The 16,996-nt window shown below is 44.8% G+C and overlaps 1 protein-coding gene across 1 annotated transcript in view; it reads right to left on the bottom strand.

The window, feature by feature from the left end:
* Positions 1 to 16,996, bottom strand: part of LOC306932800 (cadherin-4-like) — a gene marked incomplete at its 5' end in the record, with an annotated part of 241,182 nt that overhangs the window by 75,547 nt on the left and 148,639 nt on the right. Inside the window, 2 exons of the mRNA XM_079514730.1 lie at positions 2,095 to 2,292; positions 13,023 to 13,249. Coding sequence (XP_079370856.1) covers positions 2,095 to 2,292; positions 13,023 to 13,249 — 425 coding nt within the window. The remainder of the gene's footprint in view (positions 1 to 2,094; positions 2,293 to 13,022; positions 13,250 to 16,996) is intronic.

The following is a 16,996-nucleotide window of genomic DNA, read 5'->3' as shown; positions in this document are numbered from 1 at the left end:
GAGATACTGTGTAACGATTTGTGAGATTTTTGGACAGAATCTGGAGGAGTAATATCCAAAAATGTGTTTTACAAAAGTCGGCCTCCTGGTGGCGCTATAAAAGGCAGATGCGGAAAATGCAGGTCAAAGGTTTGTCCTTGGCCTCTAGGGAGTGTGCATGCAACGTTTCACGCAGATCGGTGCAGTTTTAGGTAAAACATGTGAAAAGCTGCCTCATGGTGGCGCTATAACAGGCCGTTCTGGAAAATGTGGGGCAGAGGTTCATCGTTGGCATCCAGGGAGTGTGTGTGCAAAGTTTGGCATCGACCGGGTTAACGGTGCCGGAGATTAGCTGTACACAGACGGACGGAAGGAAGGACGGACACACACACACACGGACACACACACGGACGGAGTGCAAAACATACTCTCTCCCCATGCCTTCGGCCTGGTGGAGACAATAATTGGAATGGACAAATTAAGCTTTCTTGTGAGGTATGCGGTGTGCTTCTAAGAGAACATTTGCTGTTGGCCTTGGAAAAGGTTGGTCCTCCAATGCTATCAGCATTAGCATCAGAGGTTCCCCTATGCCAGAAATGGCTAGCACGCTGTGTGTTAAGAAGGCAACTTTTAGCCCAAATCAAGAGTTAAAAACTTTCCACTTTCAACTCTTTTGTTCAATGTTGTTTAACTTGTTTCACTGTTGTTACACAAAGAAAAAGAAACATATTAAACAGAAAAGTTGACTAGCACCTCCCCAGGCATTTCAGCCAAGGATTGGAACGAAAGTGCTTCTTTTACACTGTTGAAAACCCCCTAAGTGAAAAAAATAAATAATAATAATATAAAATAAAATCTGACTTATGTAAATATGGAGAAAAATGTGAAGGCTAGATCCTACAGATAAAGAGACGCGTGAGGAAGGAGGGAGCATGGAATGAACCATCAGTCTCTCAGAGTGATGTTCTTTGATGAATTATCGCACACACCGTGAGCTAGAATTTCAAGGTTCTGTGAAACAAACTGAGCTTTCTGTTGTGACAGAATCTCTGCATTTTAAGCAATGCAGAGCGTCAGCACTGCAACCAGGCATTCCCACAAACGTTCATTCATATTCATGCATGTTATTTCTTTTCAGGCAGATTTTTACAATGTGAACTTCTACCCCCCTTCCCTTTTTTATATTTATATTTGATGCATCAAATATTGTTGTTGCGGAGGTGTCATTTGTTTCAATAGTAGTCACACGTGTTTCCACCATACACTGCATCCAGTGCAATACTACATGAGAACAGCTGGATTATGGAAGTACAGACGCACGCACGCACGCACGCACGCACGCACGCACGCACGCACACACGCACGCACGCTCGCACGCACGCTCGCACGCACGCACACGCACTATAGAAATGAGGGTGGTGTGTGAGCAGACTGAGCACAGTACAAAATTGAGGGGTATGCAATCCTAGAAAGTGTCATAAGCCCATTCTTCACATGGTCATGGTGAAAACAGGGCTGTACAGATCTGTGATTTATGAAGCCTTTTAACCAGTGAGACCTTACAAGACCTCGAAGGGGATGAAGTCTCTGGTTTGATTCTGGCCAAAGAACAGCAGAATGTCATTCCTCTTATCAGAGCGCTGCCTTTTACCAAGTAAAGATTGTGTGACAAATTGCATTGCTTGAAAAAATAAATAAAAGAGCCATAAACATATCATTGAACTTTGGGTTCACATTCTATTTGGTCCGACAAGGGAACAATTGCATGCATAAAGGAGCAGAAATAATCTGTCATTTTACTGCATGAAACCAGTGGATCCAACACCGTCCGTGGGAGAGATTAGACTCACAAGGGCTGCTTAGCCGACAGCTCTCTCTCTCTCTCTCTCTCTCTCTCTCTCTCTAAGAATGCAGAAGCTTCTTGTCCAATCAATACCGTTCTAATTCTGGAAGACGTCTGCAGTTAATCACATCAGAACATAATATAATTACTCGCACGGTTTGTCCTAATGACCAATGGCAACCTGCATCCAATGCTTGTGCGCTCAACAAACCCATGCAGAGCTGTAAATGAAGCATGTGTCAGTGAGGCAGCCAGTGCATTCTGTCACTTACGCTGACGAGCATCTGCGGGAACGGTCCTCGAGAGTTTTCCGGCACGTTGACTGGTGGAATCACCCAGTCCCTCTTCTGCCTGCGCAGGCCCTTGGAGCCGCTCAGGACAGGCCTCGGGAACAGGATGACCGTAGGAGGGGATCCAAAAGTCTCTTTCTTGTCTTTCCTCTCAGCAACTTTGCCCTCTTCTTCAGTGACCTGCAAAACAGCACAGAAGCAAATGAGTTTGCATTATATAAATAGAATAGCAGAGAGACAGAACACTGGGGGCAGAAAGGTATAATTAAGGGAGATTTTATTCCAATGTGCATATATATATTTTTTTCTCCCTGGGTATATATTTTTATCCAGCATCTGGCTCTTTGGTTTTGGATGTGCACACACTCTCCTCCAAAGAGGGGTGATGACATACAGCAAATAAATACAGTATATGCACACATAAATATGAAAAGGGGTCGGAAAAGTCACAGAGACCTTGTCATTTCACAGCTGGCTGTAAAAAGCCTGTTAAAAGTGGATATGACTGAGCTGCAATTTATAGTTCCATTCACCAGACTGATCCGGCTGAACAACCCACGCACGCACACACGCACATGCACGCACACACACACACACACACACACACACACACACACACACACACACACACACACACACACACACACACACACACACACACACACACACACACACACACACACACACACACACACACACACACACACACAGCCTTCGGGCAGATAGAGACATGACAACCACAAACCTGTCTCTGTGAAAGATGCTCAGTCCCTTTAAATGTCCTCGTGTGAACCCACAGAGGTTGTCTATCAGTGTTACAATAATCAATCAGAATCATTAATTCATTACGAGGTCCCGTCATAGCATCATAATCATATAATACATCCTGATTCCAAATCAGCCTGTGTTAAGTGAGTTCCCTATGATGTGAATATGATGCAGGAAAAAGAAAGAAGGAAACAATAACATCATCTACAGAAATCTGAACCACTGAATATAAAAATGAAAAATGAGATGCAGACACGCTAGCTCTCTTCATGTACATGACTTATAGATTGACATATTTATATCAAGGTTACATTGTAGGCCTCAAGTCTCAAGGCTGCTCTGTAACCATCTGCTGGGTGTCCCACGGGCTGTGGAGGATGTGTGCTGGATATCTAACTGATCCAAAGGTTACATCTGAATTGACATGCTGTGACGATACTCCTCAGAGACTAAGTTCACCAACATATCTCAGGGTTACCAAAGCATGATGCGACTACAGTACATAGCTCTGGCTGTACATCAGTCGTAGCCCTGCATGCTCCATACTGCATCTGCAACACACTCTCGCTCCACTTCTACAGTGTTATTGTTTCCATCGCTCTCCCCTCCCGGTTGGCAGGTCCTGACAGCTTGTCTCCATAACAGCTATTCATCAAGTGCTGGGATGTGTTCGCTGAATGGAGACTGCAGCACTGAGCTTTATGTCCAACACACACTTCCCCCAACATGTTCCACCAAATCACCTCTCAGCATTAATGAGACATTTATTTAGATTTTATTATATCAGTATTTATCAGTCCTGTACTAGTGGGAATTCAGTTTCACCCAGCTGACGGTGGCTCTGTGTGTGTGTGTGTGTGTGTGTGTGTGTGTGTGTGTGTGTGTGTGTGTGTGTGTGAATGCATGCGTGCGTGCGTGCGTGCGTGCGTGTGTTGGAGGGGGGGATCATCAAGGCCTCATGGTGGTGCTGTAAGAGGTTGCTTCACATTTTGGCCTATAACTCTTGAACCGTATAGGTCAAACTATCAAAATCGTCCACTTGATTCCTTGGATCGTAATGCAACTCCCAACACAGATCCCATCCATTTGTAGCCATTTTGTGTTTTCTTCACTTTTTCTTCACACTTTTTGCATGCACTCAGATTTTGCCCAGAACTCATACAAATCGGCACATTATCTCTGGAGTCATGTGATCAAGAGGTATCATTTCATATATTACCAAATGGCTATGATTCCAAAGCCAACCCGGCCTGGCGGAGCACTACGCTCAGAGGAGCTCACTTTATTTTTCTGTATCTGCCCTGTGCTTCTAACTGCTGAATTTGCCCCACAGCATCTCTCTATCCACAGATATAGAAATATACGTTCCTCTATATACATTTTACTAAGTTCTCCTGGAGCATTCAATCCTGCAGTGCAGCATCAACTGCAGCTGATACTCTGGCTATGCCAGGATGTTGTGAAGAGGATGACTGACATTGTCCAAAATGGCCTGAAGCTTATTCCATGTAAGTCTCTCCACAACAGTCCCCAGTGAGTCCAGCCTCCTGTTAAGCGCTGAGCCAGCCTTCTTCACCAGCTTGTCCAGCTGCTTATCATCCATGTCAGTCATACTGCCTCACCAGCAGACATAGAAGAGGACACTTGCCCTGCCTATGTGCAGCATTTTACTGCACATGTCAAAGGACCTACTCGAAAGAAAAAGAACCGGCTCTGCCCCTTTCTGTAGAAGGCACCTGTCTTCCCAAACAAGTTTCACCGGTTCAATTGGCGATATTCAGACCGTGGCCATCTTGCCAGCAAGGTGCTAACTAGGTGCAACTTCCCATCGACAGCTCATTCATCCAGACAGAACAGAACAGAAAAGTCCACAACAGAAAAGTCCTATCTAATTGTATTAAACAACGTCAAACTCACCAACATTGCAGCTGTACAGAAAGCTTGAATTATCCTCTTTCAATCTGTAAAGGTTTTGTTTCATAAAAATCCACCGTATGTTATGAGCTACTTCCTTCAAGAAATTCTGTGCAGGTTATTTTCTTAAGTGTCAGAGTTTGGAAGTCATCATTGGATCACTCAACAGCACTGCGTACCACCTGTTTTGAATTTGCACATAATGCAGGAGGCAGCAGGACGTTGCTTTACTAAAAACGAGTGCTTCCAAACTCCAATATTTAGGAAAAAAAATCGCCTGCAAGGAATTTCTTGACAGGAAGTAGCTCATAACTATAACTAAAAACATTGCATGGATGCATCTGGGACGTATCCTCAGTGATGTATCCCAAGGTCTTCGGGGTTTCGGATCTCTCGAACATCATACCCCTCACTCAGGTGACCAAGCCGGGGTGATCAAGTCCCGACTTACGTCCCAGTAGCTACCCTCAATCAGTCCCATTATAAAAACCAGGGCCACACAATCCGTTTCTCCGGAAATACTCTGCCAGGAGCCCAGGACTGGGAGAACCAGATTCTGGCGCGTGGAGGGACTAGGCTCTGTGGGTTGACTCCTGTCCGAGCCCCTCCTACGTCTCATCAGGTCCACTCCTGCTCTCCCCAGGCCCAGGACCTGTGCGTTGCACCAGACTCCCAGCACCAGGCACTTCATTCAGGAGTGGTGGATTATAATGGCCCTCCTAAAGGCCTCACCGAGGGTTTTTTGGGCTTCCTCCTCACGGAGGACACAGGCTGGGGCACTAACCCATACTGCTCACCCGGGTCTTCAGTGGATTTTTATGAAGCAAACACTTTGCAGATAGAAAGAGGATAATTCAAGCTTTTCGTACAGCTGCAATGTTGATGAGTTTGACGTTGTTTAATACAATCAGATAGGACATTTCTGTTTGGGTGAATGTGCTGTCAATGGGAAATTGCACCTAGTTAGCACCTTGCTGGCAAGATGGCCGCGGTCTGAATATCGTCAATTGGGGTTCAGGTTCATCTTAAAAACAAAAGTCAGAACCAATGAAGACCTCTAGTCTGCACCCACAATGGTCACTCCTCGAATGTTGACTGTTTGAAGAGGGTCTTGGACCTGTGGAAAACCATCACCATTTCCTTTGTCTTGGAGGTGTTCAAATAACTCCATCAGCTGAAGGCCATCGCCACACTTCAGACCAGCAAATTGTACCCACTGCAGGGAGTTTGTTAAGTTGAGGAGGGTAGTGGTCATGGTGTAAATAATCCTAGGCTGGGCACATTAATATTACTGTAAGCAGGTGTTACACAGAGGAGAGAAAGGGAGATGCAAGACTGCAGTGTAGAGAAAAAAAAAACAATTGCACTTTGTCTAGAAGAGATAACCAAACTGTTATCAGTTTGATTCAGGACTGCACTCTCTTCCAATATGCATGTACGATTGTACGTGACGTGTGCAACTGTGCATTTACGTGTGCATGCTTGTGTGTGCGTAAAACTACAGTATAAGAAAAGCCCAGGTTGGTGGATTCAGGGGAATATGAGTGAAGGCTTGAATCACCATATATTTACATATAATTTAAATAAGTCAATGTTTTTGATACCACATCCAATATTTCCTTTTTACCGTAGCCCTATCCAACATATGTTTCTCTGTAATAATGCATGGCCTTAACATGCAAGGTCAAAAATAATAACAAAGAGAAAAACAAAAGAGTCAGGAGAAAAGGACGGCTGTTGGAGGACAAAGTCCAGAGGTGTGCATTGCCTGCTTTGATCCACACGGTGCAGAATGAAATGTGCTTGTCTTTTGTCTCTCTGTTTGTTATATGTCCTCTCAGCGCATGGGCTGTACCTGCCAGTACACAGACACTTACTTTAAAAGCAGAATCTCTTCATGGCCTTCAGAGAGAAAGGCTTTTAAGGCTATATTTAAAGGAAATGTGCCTGCAGAGAAAATATACCATATGGTGCTAGAGTGTGTGTGTGTGTGTGTGTGTGTGTGTGTGTGTGTGTGTGTGTGTGTGTGTGTGTGTGTGTGTGTGTGTGTGTGTGTGTGTGTGTGTGTGTGTGTGTGTGTGTGTGTGTACTGTGCATGCAACGTTTCAGACATCAGGTACAGTAGCTCCAATACAACAATGACTCATCAGTGAGGGAAGAGTTTATACCTCATTGGAGACTCGTTCACTTAAACCTAATGACAGCGAGAGAGAAAATGTAGACTTATCTTGAATGCAGCAATATCACTTGGGTTATAAGGCATACAAGGTATGCAGAAGATGTTAACATGCTAACTATATAGGCATGTAACATTTCACTCAACTCGTGATACGATTCGATACTAGGATCACAATACGATTTGTTACGATTTTTTAAACACAATATTATTTATTTTTTATTATTTCTCTTACACAAATCCAGTATTTTCTTTCTATTAAAAATATCTTGGCTTATCCTCCTGTGTCGTACAGTAGCAAATGGCAAACAATCAATTATCTTACAAAGATCCTGTATTTTCTTTCTCCTCTGCTGTTTGCATCACGATTCAAATTGCGATGTAATGCGGTACATGTCTGACCCATGCTAACGTGTGATCATGTGGCTTCCCAGTGAGTGTTATTAGATTGAGACATCATTGTGTTCTCTGACCTGTTAAAAACAGCAGTACCTCTCGCTAGTGGAGCTATCGTCCACAGATATGAACAGAACATGGCTCTTTCCGTGGGACGGAGAGTCTCGTAGGTCCCCCAGCAGCTGTACCAGCCCCGTGCCCGCTGCTGACCAGCCAACCAAGCACACATGTTGCCATGCTTCATTGCCATTTGACGGGTCCACTCAAACGTGAACACGAAGCAATCCATATGGTCCGCGTTCAGGAGAAACAACCGTTCGCTGGAACGCTCAGCTGAGCGCAACGCGCAAACAGCCTGTGCGCGCTGGCGTGGCCACAGAACGCCCTATTCAAATGTGTTCCGTCAGTTGGAGCAGGATGATGAGACAGATGTTGAGCGGAGTCTGGATAAATGAATTGTGTTCTTTGCGTTTTCTATAGAGGGGCTACTTGGGCTTGTCTGCAGGGGGTCTGCTGCCCCACTTCTTACAGGTGGTGCGAGGTTGGGGGCACCGAGGTGGAGAGACTGTTTTTTGTATGGACGGGTGGAGTTGGGGGGAAGCAAAATATGGCTGTCAGAAGCAGATGTGACGATCCCCACCCCACAGTCACAGTAAATCATGCTCCACACACTTTCATCTGCACATGCGAATAGGTATTATTGGGTTCCCTGAGGGCAAAGAGAGAGTGAGAGAGAGAGAGAGTGAGAGAGAGAGAGAGAGAGAGAGAGAGAGAGAGAGAGAGAGAGAGAGAGAGTGTAGCCTACTGCCTGAGGGAGGGTTATGGTCTGGGCTTTTCTCCAACCATGGTGCTATGGTCCTATACAGGAATTCTGATCAAAGCCAACCACTCTCCTTATGGGTTTATATTTCTTTCACTTTCAGTTCAGTTAACACTCAGGATTGTACAGTTTTACTGAGGTCGAGTTCCAGGGTCAGACATTAGAATGTGAAACACTAGCCTTGCGTAGCCAGCCTTCATCTGCCTTTGCAGTGCATATTGCCTCAGGCAGATTAAGTCTGGCCCCTCTCAATTGTGGGAGGACTTCACGGCCAAAGTGGTGACAGCCAACCAGATTCGTCTGTAACCAGGCTATAACCAACCAAGGCCCAGTATTCAAATATGGGGCGGGACATTGCGAAAACAAATCTAACACTGAGAGGGACGAGACTAATATCCACACAGTGATATTAGTATCGCTATGCAAGGCTAGTGAAACTCTTAAGTCTTGATTTATTAGAGTTTTAATCAAAATCACAGATCGCCTAGGATGATTTTGGATGAGTTATTATAGGTTCTTATTAATCCAGAATAGCGTATAGTAGCGCTCCACGTCGCTAGGCAACACTCAGCTCTGTGATTTTTACCTCACCAAGATGGTTGCTCCATAGACTCCTGTATTGGCGGCGATCTTTAGCTGCGTTTTTCGAGAGACATTAATTTGACTGAATCGCGGGTGGCAGTCAAAGAGGTTAAAATCTGTAAAGTTTGAGAGCTACTGATTTAGTAGGCATTGGTAGAATTGGCCTCAGTTCTAAATAAAGAAAAGGTTAAATAAAGTATTATATGATTGTTGTTATGTTGTAGTTGTAGATATGGATACTGTATGTTACAGTATCTGTAAGACAAAGTGTGCCCCCTACCACAAATCAAAGTTACCCCCCCCCCCCCCACACACACACACACACACACACACACACACACACACACACACACACACACACACACACACACACACACACACACACACACACACACTAAACAGGAGTCAGTGAGTGTGAAATAGATGCGGCCCACAGCTCTGGTGCCATCAGCCAGCTGGCTCTAGTCCCGGTTCTTCCCCTCCCTGTCACAGACTCCCAAAACCCCTCACGCTTTGATATCAGCCAGGACCTGGCAACCCAGACATCTGGAAGTTATGATTCAACAGAGCACGCAACACAAAACGCCATTTCCATAATGAAACATCAAATTGTGTTTCAGCATCCTGATTCTCTCTCTCTCTCTCTCTCTCTCTCTCTCTCTCTCTCTCTCTCTCTCTCTCTCTCTCTCTCTCTCTCTGATGAACTGCATGATGCATGTTGTCACGCCCGTTCCTCTATCAGTGTGTTTGGTTTGTCTCCTCAGCACCTGTTCCGCTTCACACTCAGTCTGTCCACAGAGCTGACAAAAATAATGATCCTCCATCATTTTACATCACCTCAGCTGCAGTAACAGCACCACCTACTGACCCTGTTCTTAAAAACAAAAACAAAAAAACTGAGCTCTTACCATACTCTACTGAGGTCACAGGTAACACTTGTAAACACTGGCAAATCATGAGCATTCATTTAACATGCACTCATGTGTGCAAATTGAACCAAAAATGGTCGGAGAAGGCTCAGTTTGGTCTAATTTGTGGATAGATTAACAACACTGACGCTTTTATTTGGGTAGCCTGGAGCATTCGATTTTGGTGGTCGATATTTTCATTATTATCTTCTATGAACGTCAAAAATGATATTCCTTTATCCCTTCATAGTAGCAATACACTGAAAGAAAAACTGAGAGAAAAGCACACTTTGGTCCTTCCACCAAACGCATTCTTGGGCTCTGTTTCTCTGCCACTCCAAAATTGGCTGGTGTACAAGCTAATAAACTTTACTCACCATGCTAACTACTTTGTATTGACCATCTGTTCTGGGTTTCCGCTCTCTTTCCTTTGGCCCGTGGACACTGCACATACATTTGACAGAAAATTGACAACAAACAATTTGACAAATTGACAAATTTGACAAATAAAAATAAATTTGATTTGAAATCAAAACATTTGTCAAGTAGAAGTTACTTCTATTGACAGACTGGTTTTAAATGAAGTTTGTGTTCATAAAGGTGATGAACAGATTTGTGAAGAAAGCTATTGGTAAGCATTTCTTTTGTAGATTGGTCACACATTTGGCTAACTTTCAGCTAACTAACACTGATGTCACACTGCTGTAATAAACAGTGAGAGGAGAGCCCTCTGGCAGCGCTCATCAACATGCTTAAAGTCACAGGAGATGTCAGAAGTTCAGTGCCTGCTTGTTTAGGAGCCTCCTTATAATTTTGCTGTCCCCAAAGCAATATGAAGAGCTGAAGAAAAGGCGGTGGGTGATCTGAGCACTCAAAAAAGTTAAAAAATAAATCACACACAAAAGCCAGATATGAGGTGCTAAAAAAAACAGTAATAGCGGCGTGGCATGGCGGTGATGTCATCTTGATGATGTCATTCTTGCCCAAATATGGAGGGGCGGCAGCCTGCGCACATCGGTGTAGTCAGGCATGCACAGCAACCAGTTGTGTTGGGGGTGAGGTCTTAGGGAGTCAAAGTGAGGATAAATAAATTGTCCATGAGGAGACAGAGAGAGGATAAATCAATTGTCCATAGGGAGTCACAGAGTGAATAAATTCCCCACCAGAACCTATAACTCTGACACCTTTACAGTCCATGTATAGATTCAGATTTGATGATGAACCACCACTCGAGGAAGGAGTCTCAATCTTCCCAGACCAAGGTCCGCTGTTCTGATTGTATATACAAATCGAGCCACGACGACCTCTACTGCCAAATGCCCGGAAATGGACAGATCCCCTCAGAATGCTGTCAGCAAATCACCAGCATTGAAACCAGCCAGGAACAAGGAGACACAGACAAACCAAAATGGTACAGTCATCAACAGTTTACTAAAACTGGAGAAGTAGCCTAAAGACACATCAGCTGACTAATACAGGCATGAAAACTCACATCTGTAAACAGTGTGACAAGAGTTTCAAAAGTTGTCAGTAAAGGTCAAAGTTGTGTCAATGTGTTGTTTGATGACGTCATCACATTGACACGTGGGGGGAGACATGATCAGAAATAACTACATTTTTGGATAAAGCAAGAGAGGCCAGGTTGAGATGTTTTGGACATATAATCGTATACATATAGTCGTTCCGTATAAATGGAACGACATGAATGGCCCCAAATAGCCCGGCACCCTTAGTTACTCTAATATGCAAATGAAGTGACATAGCACAACCAGATACTTAAGCAATATTACACGAGAGGGTGTGGGTTAACGTGATTATTGCCACGACAGGGATGCGGTGAGGAACGAGACGAAGTCGAGTTCCGCAAGCAATGAAACATTTGACTCATTCTCAGGATAGAACATATCAGTTCAATATATTTCACGCGGGAGACCCGAGTTTGAATCCCGGGCGTCACATTGGTGCCGTGACCCGGATCGGGTTTCCCCGTGGGAGGTCAAAAGGGGGGTGAGTGTAGCGGAGTGGCTCAGAGCCTCTGCCTGATTTAAAAAGTCTGATATCTCCCCCGGTCCATAGGGATATCCCTGGTTTGAATCCCGGGTGTTACATTACATTACTCACATATCAGTCAATATAGTTGACATCAGATCTTTACTTCTGAATCTCTCTAGAGCGAGAAAGACACATCATCAGTACTATGTATCTTCTCAGACTTTCCACCGCACACTAGACGGGGACAAATGTTACAACTGTATATTCTACATCACAGGTAAACTGATTATGATGCCTAAAATGTGTAAGTCTCCCTTTAACCAAAGTAATATTAACCAAGCAAAGTTTTTGAGACTCAACATTTCCATTTTATGTTTTGCTGCTCTGCTCTGATCAACAGTTTTTCAATAGAAGCTCCTCCTATCCATCCATCCGTCCGTCCGTCCGTCCGTCCGTCCGTCCGTCCGTCCGTCCGTCCGTTCGTCCGTCCGTCCGTCCGTCCGTCCGTCCGTCCGTCCGTCCGTCCGTCCATTCATCCATCCATCCATCCATCCATTCATTCATCCATCCATTCATTCATCCACCCATCCATACACACACCCACTCACCGACCCACCGACCCATCCATACATCCATCCATCGTCCCCATCACTACTGTCATTCAGACTAAATTATTTACTGTATACTAGGCTACAATAGAATCACAGACTGAGATTACTTTGAAAAGCCAAGAAAAACAGTGTGCTACGTGAAGTCAGATTTGAGAACAATTGATCCAGACGTTTTCAGAGATGTGAGGCTCCTGCTGTTCTGTCTGAAACATCATTCAGCGGATTAGAGCAGCGAGCTGCACTCTGTGATCACATGACCTTAAATACAAGTCTGTATCAAACTACAAAGAACTTGACAGAATGTTCTCCCCAACTTAAGTCTGGCTAGTGTTTTTATTCACCAACTTGCAGAGGTGAACAATATCGACGCCCACAGACATTTGTTAATTGCAAACCGGCGTTCAGTTGACTGTTCAGCAAGAACATGAGTTCATTCAACCAATTCTCATTTGAGCTACAAATAAATGTTTGTTTTTGCTGCTAATGCTAATGTTTGTTTGGGAAGAAGTGACTCATATACATATATGAGCCATGAAATAATAAAATAACCAGCGATTAAAGCAAAATGCTTATGATCCATGTGTGTATGTGTATGCTCTCTCTCTCTCTCTCTATCTGAACTAATTCTTAGTTGTTGCAAACAGACCACATATATGAGGCTCTGGGGTGATAACCGCCATTTGGAGGTGTGCTGTGTATGCATGTGTGTGGCGTGTACACATGCATGTGTGAACTTTGCCCACCTCATTGCCATTCTGTTGGGGTAACGGAGGGTCAATCAGGGCCAGCTGCACCACGGTCTCCCACACGTGTGTGTGTGGACTGCTGGCGGTCAGCTTGAACTGGACAGGTTCATCCAGGCTGTCGGCGTCTAGCTGAGTAAAGATAGATCCATCCGTCCGCACACTGAAGCTGGGATCACTGCTCTTGAACACCACTCCATTGTTCCCCATGCAGTCATCAAACTTCACTGCAGAGAGAGAGAGAGAGAGAGAGATGTTCAAATATATTATGAAGACAAAGAACCATGAACATTGAAAAGCGTCTATACGGTAAGTACAGGCACGATACCACATGCGCACACAATAGGATCAAGAAACCAATAGGATCCACCGGTTGGTTTCGCAGGCAAATTTGAATCCGCCCCTCTTGACCAGAAATCACACTGGCTGAGGCAGGCTAGCTGCCGGGTGGACCCTGGACCTTTCTCTGTCTGGTCAAGGTCACAATGTTAGTTTTTATTAACTTATGGGTTGATACAAAAATAATACTAATATTTGCTACACACGCCACCAAATCTCACTTTTCTGAAAAGTTGGCAGCCGCAGCCCTGCAGATATAAATCCCATTAATTTCTCCATAGACATGTCAGAAAATCGTTATATTAAGAGTTTCAAGCCTGGAATCAAGCCAACCAGGTCTCTGGTGAATCATGAGCCTAAAACATTTCATATAATATGAACCTCTGTGACTACACCATACACCCACAACTCACTGCAACCATTGTTAATATGAACCATGACAAAACATTGACAATTTCCGGAAACACGTTGCACATTGTGAGCTTGTAGATCTGCTATTTTTGACAAGCAAATGTAAATCAGGCATTACGATGCTATCACGGCCCACTGTAAGAAATTTTAGTTTAGTCAACTAAAACTATAAACTAAAACTAAACATTACAGACTATGACTGAAACTAAATAAATTTGCTGTCAACGTTAACACTGCATATAACTCCCCAGACACTGCAAACAACTCCCCAGATACAAAATATCCTTTAAAGAAGTTACATGTAATGTACTCCAAATACGATATACAGTACAATAAAGTAAAAAAAAAAGAAAAAAGCAGATGGTGAAGCCAAGAGAGAAAATACAGCAATGCTCATTTTTATGGTATTGTCAGAGGCTTCTTCGCTTTTCAGTGTTCTCACATGGTCCATGAAGAGTTGAATCATTGCTAAGCTTAGCTCATGTTCTACCTAGACCTCCCTCACCCCTTACGTTCGCTCTAACCTGACCTCCCAACCCATCACTGAGCCAGCCTCGTCTCTCGGGGGTTTAGAATGTCTAGACGGCAACCTTGGGCCGAGGGCTGTAACTCAACACGGCCTTGCAGCCGTTCCTCACCCTGTGGGCCCTCAAGCGAGACTTCCACTAGCGAAGCACGTCCTGCTCCTTGTTATATCACCATGAGGCTGTCAGTGCTCACTACACTGTATCTGTGAGCACGCCATGCTACACTCTTGTAGCATGGTTTACAGAGGGAACCTGTGTCCTGGCATTGGAAGTATAATACAGTACAGGTGGATTAAAGTAGAAAAACGCACGCACGCACACATGACATCTGCATAGACTCCATATTTGGGCTTGCCTGACAAAGAACTCCATATATGGGCATAAAAGGGACACAGACATAATATCTGGGTGGGGCATGCATTTCAACTTGCATTGTTCCAAGTAGGCCAGTGCCCAACGGGCACCGCTGTAGAGGCTCCAATGGGCACCGCTCTAGTAATAATAATGCTGATGAATGTTATTAACATGTCAGTAGATATAGGTCATACTGTAAGTGACTACAGTAGATATATAACTTTATTTTTTTCACCCTAAAAAACATTATTTCTATTACAACATTACAAAGTTTGTTCTTTTAACTATACTGTTATACGCACGCACGCACGCACGCACGCACGCACGCACGCACGCACGCACGCACGCACGCACGCACGCACGCACGCACGCACGCACGCACGCACTCACTCACTCACTCACTCACTCACTCACTCACTCACTCACTCACTCACTCACTCACTCTCACACACACAGACAGCCTTGCAAAAAGCACCACTTTCACATGGTAGGATCAATACCAGAGTGAAGCCCAATGGGCCAGTTCTGCACGCAAACAAGCTGAGAGCAGTGGGTCCAGACTCTGCATTGATCTGACCAACACCACAGACTGCCTGTGGTGTGGAGTGGCTAGCCATAGCCTCTATCAGTATTGAAAACAAAAGGGTGGTTACAATGGGCTGCTCACATGGATGAGACTGCATGAGGTGGATGAGGTTGCATAAGGAATGAGCCACTCACATGGAGGAGGTTGCATAAGGTGCTCTTGCTTTTCTTTCTTACTTTCCTGTTCACCATGTCTCTTAAATACTCTCTATATCTCCTCTACAGTCCTCCCTCCAACTTGACAAGGAGAACAAGGGTACCGATGACCTTCTTGGGTCCAACTTGACAGGAAGTAGGCGACGTGTTCAGGGACAAGGGCATAGAGTTATATATATAATACAGACGACACCGGATTTCTCCTCCCATCCACTTGCATTGAGTTGCTCACCCAGCACTGACACATTTTCACCATAGAGTAACAAAAGGATAGAGACTGAACCGGAGCGACAGCCCCCGGTTCAAGGTTGGAGAGCCTCACTGGGGGCTTGGTTTTCACCCCTTCTTCTGGGAATGGAACAGAGTGCATTCTGGGATGCATTTCGGCCAAACACATGAACGAGTGCCGTGTGTGCGTGCACTGCGAGCGAGTCCGTTGTTGTGTATTGGCTCGGCAGCCTCGGCGCGTTCATGTGATAGGCCCAAATACCGCTCGCGCCGCAATACTACTTTCGGCTACCATGTCTTTTTCGCTTCAGTGTTTACTCTCGGTGACGTCTCTATTAGTATATTCTCTAAGGACAAGGGATACTATTGTGGAGAGGATGAAAGTCGAGTGGTGACAAAATTACAGTGAGAAGGAGGAGGAGAGAGAGGCGAGGGGACAGACAGCTTTAACGTCCATAGGCATTATGTAAATTATGTATAGGAGAATGTACATACAAGTCTCTCACTCCTAGAAGGACGGGCATGGAGGTCGGAGCAAGATTGTGTATGAGTGTGCGACGCGTGGGCAGGCCTGGACTGGCCACTTGACTTACAGGGCATATGAATGGGCCGCCCTCCCTTGCTTTCATTTATTTATTTATTTTCACATGGAGGAATGTTTTTCAGTATAAAAGTGTGTGTGCCTCGAGTATTTTGGCCCCGGTCTGGGCCAAATGTTTTTGACCCAGTACAGTCCTGAGCGTGGGGTATCTGGTTCGTCCTGACGCGGATTGGCTCTCTATTTTTTTTACACAGCCACGTTGGAATGGATGGGACCTTCAGATGGGTGTTTAAACAGGTTAATTGGGCTGGCTTCCTGAGAGACATATGGAGAGATGCATGAATGGCATGTGAAAAGTTGGAGAGAGAAACAGAGATATACTGTAGATGGACAGAGAGAAAAAAGCGGAACTCCAAAGAGGAAGGATTGAGGAGATGGTGATGAGGAGAGGAGCATGGCCATATGTAAAGGGCAGTCTAGAGCAGAGTACTGTGGGTTGGATGCTTGGTGATTGACTGAACATTGCCAGCAGCATCACTTGCCAGCAGCATGGATGGATCGCAGACAGAGTGAAAACACCTGATGGATGCTATAAGTTGGAGGTGTACTGTATGTGTGAAGCCAACCTCTGCTGGAGGCTAGTGCACTGCTCCATCTCTCCCTGAGGGCCATAAAGTACTTTGACATCCACTCCTCCTCCTCAAACAAGCCCAAAAGAAAGTGAGCCAAAAGAAACACAGAGATACTGTACAATACACACTGCACTACACACTGTACTGAGGAGCTGTTGTTGAAATAAATATATCACACACAGACAAACTTTGGGGGACGCT

Source organism: Electrona antarctica (assembly GCF_951216825.1).
Source record: "Electrona antarctica genome assembly, chromosome: 2".
Classification (NCBI taxonomy): Eukaryota; Metazoa; Chordata; class Actinopteri; order Myctophiformes; family Myctophidae; genus Electrona; species Electrona antarctica.
This window is presented reverse-complemented; position numbering and strand designations above follow the sequence as displayed.